The sequence below is a fragment of the Podarcis muralis genome, chromosome 3, assembly GCF_964188315.1.
Source record: "Podarcis muralis chromosome 3, rPodMur119.hap1.1, whole genome shotgun sequence".
NCBI classification, from domain to species: domain Eukaryota; kingdom Metazoa; phylum Chordata; class Lepidosauria; order Squamata; family Lacertidae; genus Podarcis; species Podarcis muralis.
Window position 1 is genome coordinate 117678935 of NC_135657.1, and position 12775 is coordinate 117691709.

The 12775-nt window shown below is 45.9% G+C and overlaps 1 protein-coding gene across 2 annotated transcripts in view; it reads left to right on the plus strand.

The window, feature by feature from the left end:
* PKHD1 (PKHD1 ciliary IPT domain containing fibrocystin/polyductin) overlaps positions 1-12775 on the plus strand; it is a 243049-nt gene that overhangs the window by 188058 nt on the left and 42216 nt on the right. The window contains exon 57 of one of the 2 annotated variants that reach the window (XM_077926566.1): positions 10311-10438. The exons of the other annotated variant lie outside the window; for it this stretch is intronic. Coding sequence (XP_077782692.1) covers positions 10311-10423 — 113 coding nt within the window. The 3' untranslated portion in view covers positions 10424-10438. Of the gene's footprint in view, positions 1-10310; positions 10439-12775 lie in introns of those variants that run through there. 2 annotated transcript variants of the gene reach the window in all.

A 12775-nucleotide genomic window follows, 5' to 3' on the forward strand; every position in this document is an offset into this window, starting at 1 on the left:
GTACCACTGTATATTATTCATTATCACTGTTGTGAAAAAAACATGACTCCTGAGAGCAATTTTCAGCATGAAAATCAAAATTATTTTATGTATTTAAAATTTTAGTTTCCTTCTCTTGATAAGAATGATACATTGGACAGCAAACTATAAAATACATACAATTGTCACAATAAATCAGGAAAGAAAGCAGCATCTTGCTTCTTTCTGAACATCAATGAAAAGTTAGCATAGTGAATGAAGAGTGGTCCCAAGGCAAGGCACAAGAGATGAAAAGGCCCCATTCCTTGAGCAAGGCCTTTGAAGAATGACCCTGATGGTTGGGCAGGTGGATGTGGGAGTTGAAAGTCTTGAAGGTATCTTGAAGACTAAGGGCAGCACTCTGAAAGGTGCCCAGAAGCAAACTGGCGATCAGTGCTGCAATCCCATGCCCACTTACCTAGGAATAAGATCCATTGAACCTAAGTTGAGCAGACACCAGCAGACTCCTCCTTAATTGCTCTACTTAGTAGTCTAGTGGCTGTATTTTGCAGTAAATTAGCTTCTGAACAGTCAGGACACACATAATTGTGGCCAGGTCACATTTTCCAGGAAAGACCACAGCTGTTGATCTCTTGATATTTAACAATGAGTTTGATGAAGCCTCAACACAGCCTTAGCACATATGCAAGAACATATGAATTGAGATATATGCATGAACATACACAAAAGCTCAAAAGCTAGCCTTCAGAGTAGGTTTCCATCCTCGACCACCCTACTCCAACGCAGAATTTCGTACATTTAAATTTGGGGAAGTAAGGCAGAGGGTACATGCCAGTAAAACCAATTAGATACGCACTAATTTCTTCTCTGTGAAACAGCAGTAAGCAATTAATCAGAATTTTGATCACAACTCAGATGGCAATTCTAATTGCACTTGCCATTTCCCCAGCAAATATGGAATCATTATCTTTTCTATTTGCCTCCCCACCTTATCTTTCTAATCTTCCGGCTGCCAGAAGCAAAACGTTTTCCAAGAACTATATATTTTCTCTCTCTAGAGGCAGCATTATACCTCTGGACTGAGGTCTGCGTGTGCTCAGACCATGGTTGCATGTAGTGCAGGCTTCGGTGTAATTTGAATGAATACAGAGTGGCAGGCTGGCTGCTTGCCTGAGGGGTGGGGAATTCTGCCTTATGAAATTATGAGAGAGGATGAAAGGTAGCAGCTCACTCCATTATAAACCTTCTGGGAGGGGACTGGAGACATCTGACCTCTGCCCAGTCATCCAGCTTGCATCTAAGGGCGGGCGGATGGTGAGGGAATGCCAAAGGGCCTTGCTTCTGTTCTATTATTACTGTTAAGGACAAAGCCCCCCCCCCAATACACAACTGAAGGAAGAACAGTGGCAGACTGGGGCAATATGGTGCCCTGTGTGAGGACAAAATATGGTGCCCTGTGTGAGGCCAAAATCTGACGCTCCCCACCCAGGTTCAAAGCTCTGGCAGGCCCCAGAGCTGGGAAAGCACCAACTAGGCTTTGAGAAGGAGGTGGGAGGATTCTGGGTCCCTGTGAGGGCCCCACACCACCTTCCCAAAACCTAGTGCCTTACCAAGCTTTGAGAAGGATTGTCCAGTCATGAGACAGATCATAAAAAGACTTGGGATTGTAGACATCTCGATGCTGGGCTATGTTTATTATCAATATTTAAAGAGGTCAGTGCAGAACTAGTTTCTAAAACTCATATATTAATTGGTTGCTGCTAGATTGACCAAGGATGGAGAAATACATTGCACTTTCCCCTTCACGTTTGGTTTCAGGAGGACCTACATATCTCAATTTCAGGAAAGTTGACTCATTTGGTGCATGTTTCAGGAGGCACTGCCAAGCCAATGGACTGCACTGCCACATGGTAGATGTTTTTGACATATATTAAGAAGCCGGCTCATGGCTGACAGGTTATTTGGTATTGATTATATACTGATATCTACTAGTACTTGCCCTTTCTGTTCTTGCTAGAACAATAATAGTATTTTCAAGTCTGACTTTAGAGTGAACCTCTTCGTGTTCTGATGTCATATCCAACCATGTAGCATCTTTAATAGCAAGTCACCCCCTAGTTCTTTGAATCCATGCTGGAATTGATGGTGGATGGAGATCCTTGTTTGAAGGAGAGGAGGACTGAAATAAGCCTGGTTTTGCATGCTAGTGTGAATTTGGTGGGAAGGAAAGCAGCATTCTCTTCAAACTCAGCATTCTGATGCTGTGGTGGGGGTGGGGAGGATCTTTGGAATATAAGTGCTCTGGAGTAGGGTTACCAGATGTCCCCTGTCAGAGACTGCCTCCAGGTCCCAGCTCACATAAGACCAACGCTAGCCAGCAGAACTGTACAAAGTCTTTATTGAAGTTTAGTTCCCATTTTCAAACCCTAGCGTGCGTCTCTACGTCTAGACCCTAGACCAGCGAAGCCTCGTCTGAGTCTCCGCCCCCTGTACACCAGTTTAAGACTCTAGCCTTACTCCACCTTCTACGTTTCTCCTTCCTCCTCTGGGTCCTACTACCCCCCTGGGTGCCTTCCTTCCTGGACGCCTCGGAAGCGGACCCTTCGGACTCCTCCCCCTCTCTTCGGCGGGCTTTGGGACCCGGCTCCCTCTCCGGGCTGCTCATTGCGCCCCCCTCTTGTACATTTGAACTTGGCGCGCGCGCGCTGCTCCTGACCTTCCTTTTGACTGTTTCCTCGCTCTCTGATGCAGGCGTGGCTAACCCTGACTCATGTCCTTCCGCTGACGGAAAGCTGCCTGCTGCCGATGCTTGGGACTCCTCCCCCTTACTGCTCTCCGGTGGGGAAGCTGGTCCCGATTTCCAGCTGCTGCTCTCTGAGTCCCCTCTGGCCCCTCCTTCCTGGGGTGTTCCCTCTGGCAACCCCCTAGCTCTGACCACGGGAGCCCCTTTCTGTGAATCCTCTGATTCGCTGGAGAGACTTAGAGACCTCGGCTGGCTATCATCGCTGACCTCTCCCTCGGATTCCTCTCCCTCGGTCTCTAATTCCTCCCTTTCCTGTCCCTCTGCTCCTGAACCCCTGACATCCCCATTTCCCGGGATGGTCCCCGAATTTGCGAATAAGTCCCTGGACAAATTCCATCCCCGGAATGTCCCCGGATTTAATCTAATGTCCCCGGGAAACATAGCAAATCGGAGCAGCCTCCTAACTTCTGGGAAGGGAGGCTTCACGCTGCCTATCAGAGCTTGCGTGCAAGCAGGAGGGGGCAGTTAGGCAATGGAAAGCCTCCCTTCCCAGCTGAGGGATCCCCGCCCCCTCCTGCTTGCACACAAGTAGGAATGGGATTGGGGCTGCTCCGATGGGAAGGTAGGCATCGCGCTGCCTGAGCCTCGCCGCCACCACTGTTCTCGGCCCTCCTTCTCCACCTTCCATGCCTGACCCACCGGGCCACCACCACCAAGGACCAACAACTCAGGGGCTGCCCAGGCTGATGGAGAAAGGAGACAGCGGCCTTGGAGAAAGGGGAAATGTGGCAGTTGAGGTTAAGGCGGCGGCCACCCCTCTGCCACCGCCATCGCTGCAGCATCAACGTCCTGAATGTGTAGTATTTATTTATTTATTTATTTAAAGTGTCCCCGGATTCATTGAAAAAAATCTGGTAACTTTACAGTCTGGGGAGGAAGAACACTCAGCATTTTTTAAATGTATTAACACACTTCCTTGGAGGGTGAGAACATGCAGGCAGGATTCTGAAGACAGATAATATAACTAATCACAGGAAATTGCTATATAAGCTTCTTTGCGCTGAGTCTTCCCCCACAGAGTTCCTTCAGCTGGGGTGGGGGGCAGATCTGGCTCTACTTCTGACTTTCTAGCCAAGTCATTATTCTACCAAATAGCACGTTCCATTTATAACTAGGACTGTAAGAGCAACTCATGTTCCCTTTACATGCATCCACTCTGATGCCAGAATTGATTCGCTCTTACGCACTCCCACACAGCTGCAGAATGAAGGAGTGAGCAAAACAGCCACATGGGTGGGTCCAATGTGGTGGCTCTTTTGCACCTGGTTGCCATATGGTAGCAAATAGGTAGAAACCCCACCAGCACCAGCACACAATTGGTCCAGTTTCATTGGCCACTCCCCCAGCACTGTGAGATCACACTTCATTCACAGAATGATTTACATAGGGAGTTGCTGTATACTGAGTCAGACCATTGGTGTTGCCTATGGAGAGCTGGTGTGGTGTACTGGTTAAGAGCGGTAGACTTGTAATCTGGTGAACCAGGTTCGTGTCTCTGCTCCTCTACATGCAGCTGCTGGGTGACCTTGGGCTAGTCACACTTTTTTGAAGTTCCTCAGCCCCACTCACCTCACAGAGTGTTTGTTGTGGGGAAGGAAGGGAATGGAGAATGTTAGCCACTTTGAGACTCCTTAGGGTAGTGATAAAGCGGGATATCAAATCCAAACTCCTCCTCCTCCTCCTCTTCTTCTTCTTCTTCTTCTTCTTCTTCTTCTTCTTCTTCTTCTTCTGACTCCATGATTTCAGGCAGGGAGATTCTTATCCCTACCTGGAGAGACTAGAAATTTGAACCCCCAAACCTTCTGCATGCAAAGCAGATACTCTATGACTGAGTACCACTCACCTTCCTTTGGCTCACCTCCAAACCTGTTCTTAATTAGTATTAATATTTCTATATTTAATAGTACCACATTACCATTATATTTCTGAGGAACTCTCAGCTGTTTAGTTGTGGTGGGGTGGCCAAGCTTACTACAGAGGTCTTACTACAAGGGAGGTCTTACTCCAGAGAGTATCTCTTCAGCTGGAAACAAACCTACTGAGCGTGGCTAGAAATGTCATTTCCTGCTGGGAAGCACTGTATCTGCAGTTTTCTATGCCTCCCAAACTGAATGTGGATAGAAGGTAAGAACTAGAAAGGGCGTACTAGCTAGTGGTGGGAGCAAATCCCACTTCAGGCTGGACCTGAATTCAAAGGGATCTGGACCTTCCTTAGCACAGGCTGAGGTTTCCATATCTGCAAATCCACACTTCCACTCTTAGACACGAGCGCCTGTCTTGTGCATGGCATCCACCTTTTATGTGTGTGCTGCGGGAAATATGAGTATCCCAGTAGCGTTTCCCACAGCCATCATGATGTGTAGAGCTGTCTTTGAAATCTGGGTCAGCAAAGAATAGAGTTCCAGTTCAGATGATTCATCTCGCATGGCAGAAGGTCACCAGAAGCACCAGCCCGCTTTCAAACCTGGTTTTGTGCATCAGAGAAGAGAAATGCTTCTGTGTTGCCAGGAAATCACCCCCATGCTGAGTCTGGCTGAAAGGTCTGGATGCAGGAAAAAAGAGCAGACAGGGCCAGCTGTACATTGCAATTTCTGTTTGTGGTCTACTAAAACGTCAGGCATGGGAGGCTTGACTCAGACTTGCCAAGTTGGGCATGTTTTAAAGACTTCACCTGAATGTTCAGCCAGCTCCTGATATGCAATATGGTGAAGCGACTCACATATGCAGAGCAGGCTGCTCTGTGCTGAGAAGAGCAGACAGGCTGCCAAGGGATAAGGGTGGGGGCCTCATTTCTCTCTGCCAGAGAATTGCGTTTGCTGGGCATCAGATGTGAGCATACTGCACTTTAGCAGTATAGGGGCTGCCGCTCCAGAAGGTGACAAGAGATGGGGTCTTTCTTTCAGCTCCTATGAAATAAGTGCCTTTCCTTGGCAATGCACTTCCTATTACACATTCATCAATGTAACCACAGCGTCGTGGAATTTTGCAATCTGAGCACTCCTTTAAAGGTAAAGGTACCCTTGCCCGTACGGGCCAGCCGTGTCCGACTCTGGGGTTGCGTGCTCATCTCGCTCTAGAGGCCGTGAGCCGGTGCCGTCCGAAGACACTTCCGGGTCACGTGGCCAGCGTGACGAAGCTGCAGCTAGCGAGCCAGCACACGGAAACGCCGTTTACCTTCCTGCTATAAAGCGGTACCTATTTATCTACTTGCACTTAAGGGTGCTTTCAAACTGCTAGGTGGGCAGGAGCTGGGACCGAACGACGGGAGCTCACCCTGCCGCGGGGATTCGAACCGCCGACCATACAATCGGCAAGTCCTAGGCACTGAGGTTTTACCCACAGCGCCACCCGTGTCCCCCTGAGCACTCCTTTAAGTCCTGTAATTCTCCCTCCTTCAGATCTGGGCCCGGAAATGTGTGAATTATGATTTTCCCACCAGGGATGATGGAGATTGTAGTTCAGTTCTCATGAGCCAGATGGGGAAAGCCTACTGGCCTCTCCCCATAATTCAGGGAGACTTCTATCTGGCCTCCAAAGTGAATTCTTTGCTCCATATGAAATGGAACTGCAGGTGACCAGGAGTGGTGCCCAGGACCTAGTGTGAGATGTAAGTGTTGTTGAGCCACTTGGGAGCAATGACCAAAGGGTTAGTCAATTAAATGCACATGAAAATGGCCAATTGCCAAGAAAACCCAACACAGTCACATTAGACTTCAAAAGAAGAAATGTCCCCCCAATGAGGAGATTGATAAAAAAGAAGTTGAAAGGCAACGTCAGGCGGGTGAAATCACTCCAAAACACTTGGCAGTTGTTTAAAAACACAATATTAGAAGCTCAACTGGAGTGGACACCACAGATCAGGAAGGGCATCAGGAGGGCGAAGAAGATGCCAACATGGTTAATGAGGAGAGACAAAGATGCTATTAGAGGCAAGATGGCTTCTTTAGGGACTAGATGACTCTTCGGAATTCTATAGTCTTGTATGAATGAGGAGAACAAAAAGGAGCACAAACTTTGGCCAAAAAAAAGTACAAGCCAACAGTAGGAGATGCTTAAAAAGAATTTGAGAAACGCATTGCTATAAACCTGAAGACCGAAAATGAGAAGTTATTTAAATATATTAGTAACAGGAAGCCATCTAGAGAGGCAGATGGGCCCCGAGGGTGTCAAAGGAGTGCTAAAGAAGGATATGGAGATTGTGGAGAAGTTGCATGAATCATCTGCATCTGTCTTCACAGTGGATGATATAGGGCATATCATGGCACCTGAACTACCTTTGAAGGAAATGAGTCTCAGGAACTAAGGCGGATACTGGTAATGGGATATAAAGTTATAGGTCTAATAGGCAAAATAAAAACTGACAAACATCCAGGTCCACATGACATCTACCTGAGAATTCTCAAATCAGCCTCTGTACCTGAAAAGTAGCCAATATAACACTAGTTGTTAAAAAGAGACCCAGGGGAATCTGAAAATTACAGGCTGGTTAGCTTGGCATCTGTGGTGGAAAAACGTGTGGAAAATAATAATAATAATAATAATAATAATAATAATAATAATAATAATAATAATAATAATGATGATGATGATGATGATGATGATGTATACCACCCTATACCCGTAGATCTTATTGTTAAAGATAAAATAGCCAAGTATATAGAAGAACAAGACTTACTGAAGTAGAACCAGCATGGCTTCTGTAAGGTCAAGTCTTGTCTCATGAACCTATTAGAGTTCTTTGAGCATGTCAACAAGCATAGGGATAGAGGTGATCCAGCTGGCAAAACATACTTGGATTTTCAAAAAGGTTTTGACATATATCTCACTCAAGACTCTTGAGTAAGCTTAGCAGTCAAGAAATAAGATGAGAGGTCCTATCGTGGATCATGAATTGGTTAGGTTGTAGGAAATAAAGAGTGAGAATAAACTGACAGTTCTCTGAATGGAGAGATGTAGAAAGTGGAGGCCCCCCCCCCCAAGGATCAGAACTGGGGCCTGTGCTTTTTAACTTGTTCATAAACAACCTAGAATTAGGAGTGAGCAGTGAGGTAGCAAAGTTTGCTGATGATATTAAATTGTTCATGGTCGTTAAAACAAAGAGAGGGTGAAGAGAAGCCAAGTTACAGGGAACCAGGCAGAAGGTCTTCTCAGTAGTGGCACCTGCCCTGTGGAACGCCCTCCCACCAGATGTCAAAGAGAACAACAACTACCTGACATTCAGAAGACATCTTAAGGCAGCCCTGTTAAGGGAAGCTTTTAATGTTTGATGCATTACTTTATTTTAATATTGTGTTGGAAGCCGCCCAGAGTGGCTGGGGAAACCCAGCCAGATGGGTGGGGTATAAATAATTTATTATTATTATTATTATTATTATTATTATTATTATTATTATTATTATTATAGCTACAAAAGGATCTCTCCAACTGAGTGACTTGGCAGTAAAATGGCAATGCAATTCAACATAAACAAGTTGCAACAATGAAACCCTTAATTCCACGCATATATTCATGGGGTCTGAAGTGATGGTGATGGACCAGGAAGAAGACTTTGAGGTCATAGTATATAGCTCAATGAAGTTGTTGACCCAATGTGCTGCAGCTGTGAAAAAGGCAAATTCCATGCGAGGGATCATTAGGAACGGAATTAAAAATATGGTTGTTGTTGACATCTGTGTGTTTTGAGAGACAATGGAGTGTGCCTCGAGGGATTAAGTCAAACCACTGTGATTGCAACACCAAAGTGACCTACCTGGAGCGGAAGCCTGGGCAGTGTGTATGGAGGTCCTGGGCTGCCCAGAATGCAGGACCCCCGTCTCAGCCTCGCTGATGTGGTCCAAAGGAAAGCAGTGCAATATGTTTGGCACCAGCTTGGCTGCGGGAGTTGCCAGAAGGAGGTGTATAAGGCACTATCCAACTGTTTAGGAACTTCACCCTGGATTTGCACAGGGTTTACTCCTTAGCCTTTTCTTCTTCTGAAGATTTCCTGCAAGGCAGCAGATTTTAGGATCAGAGTTGTCCTCCTAGATGAGCCACCTTCCCAGGTGGACAGGCCCCATCTGCCCCTCACTTCCATCTACAGCATGTGCAGAAACCACCTTCTTGACCATTGGACTCACCATAAACTACGTCTGCTCAATCCACTGGAGCCTCTCTTCACATGCAGTGTAAGTCCCTAACTCACTGAGGGTTTGAGACCCATTGGCTGTCCTCACCTGGTTTAACCAGCTGGTTGAATCCATTCCTGGGTGTGGCCACTGTCAACTTCTAGGAGCCAGAGTTGAGAGCTAAGTGCAGGGAGGTGACCAAAGGTGGTCAAACTACCCCAGAAGGAGCATGATGTGCCCCTCACCAGAGGTACTGCCCATCCTCTAACACCCCACACACCCAAATTGAAAATAAAACCACTGATATCACAATGCTGTTATACAAATCTATGATGCAGCTGTATTTAGAACACTATGTATAGTCTGGTCACCTCACTTCAAAAAGGATATTGATGAGTTGCAAAAGGTCCAGAAAAGGGCAGGGCTGGAAGATTGAGGACAGATGCTTCCTTTCTGCAGCACATTGTTAAACTATGGAACTTGATCCCACAGGAGGCAGGTGATGACCATCAACCTGGATGGCTGTTGCTTGAGAAATGCCACTGGTAGAATAATACATTGCACCTTGATCCCAAATTGGAAAATTAAAAATAATGAATTATTATATTTAGAATTTAGTCAATTTTCTAAGAACACTACGTGCACAAATTGGTGTTCGGTTCAGGATGTTTCCACAGTACACTCTCTAGACACGTAGATTGGGAATATTGGTTTTGGACCATCCCTAATGAACGGTTTACATTTCAATGAGTTTTGTGGGAATTCTACATGCCTGAGTTCTTATTCATGAGGCCCAAAACTGTTTTAACTGGGAAATGATCATAAATGACATAATGGAATGTTTCTATTTTGGAATAATCATTTGATTTCCAGACTTTGTTTTTGCAAAAGAACAGGATAATTTATTAGTGATGGGACAACACCCCTTGGCTCATCTCAAAATGCAAGCTTGTTTTGTTTTGGGTTTGGTTTTTTTATAGCTTTCCTTGCAAATGTTTTGAACTAAAAGTGTGCTTTCTCTCTCCATGTATTCCCAGGCCATGCTTGTGAAAAATGCATGAAGCTCACACACCCTCTCCTGGCAGACCCTTTGTGGCCTTTCCTTAACTGGAAATGACGCTGCTGAGCAAGGCTTGGCCCAAGGCATTTTGCCGCCTGAGGCAAAGAACAAGATGGCAGGCACATGCCAACACAGACAATGGGGCACAAGAGGGCAGCAAACTAAGGGGCACAGGACAGGCTGTGTGGCGCTCATAGCTCTGCCCAGAAGCACCTTCCCAGAGTTCATAGTTCCTTGGCATCAGCTTTCTAAATTGGTTGTCTCAATACCTAATTTTTCTGCCAGTAGTCTTGGAGCCATATCTCCTTCTGCTTCCCAATTCAATTTGGGAGGTAAATAAAACTATGAATCCTTTGCTCCCCAGGAAGAAATGATGTACCTGAACTTGCTCAACAGCTCCTTCTCCTGTATCTAGCAAGCCTTCCTCATCACCAGTTCCTTTTCCCCAGCCTTCTCAAAGGTAAAGGTAACCATTAGCTCCAGTCGTGACCAACTCTGGGGTTGCTCGCTCATCTCGCTCTATAGGCTGAGGGAGCCGGCATTTGTCCGCAGACAGATTCCGGGTCGTGTGGCCAGCAGGACTAAGCCGCTTCTGGTGAACCAGAGCAGTGCACGGAAACACCGTTTACCTTCCCGCCAGAGCAATATCTATTTATCTACTTGCACTTTGACGTGCTTTCAAACTGCTAGGTTGGCAGGAGCAGGGACCGAGCAACGGGAGCTCACCCCGTCGCGGGGATTCGAACTGCCGACCTTCTGATCGGCAAGTCCTAGGCTCTGTGGTTTAACCCACAGTGCCACCCGCGTCCCTTCTCAAAGGTAGCTTTTTCTTTTTTCTTTTTTCTTGCTTGGGAGGTGGTTAGGGGGATGAGTCGAGTCTGAGCCAGGACTCAAACTGAAATAGGCCTGACCTGAAATAAGGCAAGATTTTTCAAACCCGGGAGTTTTATTTTTGAAACCACTCAGCTGCAAATTTACCCCTTTTGGAATGTGGTGATGGAAAATGGAGAGTAGAAGGATGAAGAACCAAAGACCTTGCCTAATTTGTAACTAGATGAAGCAAAATACTTTGACAACAATAGTCTTAGCAAGTTTATTTTACTAATTCCACCACCCCCTCTCTTGTCAAAGAACATACCCCCCCCCCATAATAAGTCCTTTCCTCTTCCATTTCTCTTGCAAAGCAGGACAAGGCACTTGTGGTGGGTACACACTCCTGCTAACTGTTATGATGTTTGCTGTCAATTTCATTTATTTATGCAACTGCTGTAGAAGAGCCCCAGGCGGAGAAGCAGCCATGAAAGATTTCAGAGTCCTGGTGTGGGGTCATGAAAGGGAAAGAAAGGGAACGACGTCGGGGCGGGGGAGTCCACTGGTTATGAGAAAGGAACTGACACAGGAAATGGTCACATATGGCACAGATTTATTGTGTCCGGGACTTCCCATTCAAATCCCATTATATCCACAGCTCAGAGCAGCGCTTGGCACAACCCACATTTGTTTTTAGATCTGGCATCCAATGAAATCAGAGCTTCATTCTGAAAAAGAAAAGAGGAAAGGAAAAATGTGATGTGTTTATCGTGCCACGGCAGGAAAGCCAAGGGTTGGTATTGTGTTTGAAAAGAATGCTGTTTTGCTTTCTCTTCTATAGGGTCAATAGTCAGAAAGGACTGGGGGCAGTTGTGTGTTTGCATGTAGAAATAGGCCTGTGAGCTCGTACGTTCAGCTAATACAGAAATAACCTGAGAGGAAATAGCCCCTTAAAAGCGTGTAGTGCAGAGAAGATAAAGACTGCTGTTTTCACTTCAAGAGGTGGAGAGCTGTGTTATTTGCTGTGAAATCGGCAAGGACCAGTTGTGTTGAGGCAAGTGTTTTGAATAGGGCTGCAGGTTTAACAAAATGATTGTGATATTATGTAAGTGCTTTAATTTGTGAAACACAGAGAGCAAATACTTGCAGTATAGGTTTATTCAAACTAAGTGGTGTACATATTCAGCTCATATCTCTGCCTCCCAGTAAATTGTGCCACATTCATCCCACATATTCTGCTGCAGCTTGGTATGTTCTCCCATAGACCCATATGTGTGGTACCCTCTCTCAGACCCCACCCATTATTCATCCTGTCACATCACGCCTCTCAGTTCCCTGGCTGACATTTTAATGCTGGTCCACAGAGCACACGTGGATGGCTGCAGGGCTGGAAGTAACAGACTAGAACACCATAAGAAAATCTCCAGGCAGCTTTCTTGGTCTCCCCCACACACAAATGCCACTGATATCATTGTAGAGTGGATCCATTTTATTTATCCCTCCTATCTTTTTGTGTGTGAATACAATACCTTGATCTTCCTTTATTTATTTTAAGGTGGACAATCAACAGGTATTGATAACTACAGTGCTTTATTATAAGCCATCCTATCCCTCCCCCCCCCCGACCTTTCCAGATGAGTTGCAACATTTATCACCCAGATACAGTGGTACCTCTAGTTACGAATTTAATTCATTCTGGAGTCCGTTCTTAACCTGAAACCACTCTTAACCTGAGGTACCACTTTAGCTAATAGGGCCTCCCGCTGCCGCCGCACCACCAGCGCGCGATTTCTGTTCTCATTCTGAGGTAAAGTTCTTAATCCGAGGTACTACTTCCGGGTTAGCGGAGTCTGTAACCCGAAGTGTTTGTAACCCGAGGTACCTACCTTTAAATCCCTTTCCATTGCCTTCTGCTGTGTCTTTTGATAGGCAACAGCTTTCATTCCAAATACATGCATATCTCTCCTCCTGTAACAGATTCTAACTAGTTATTTGTGGCAATTGGTTTTGTGTTTCTAG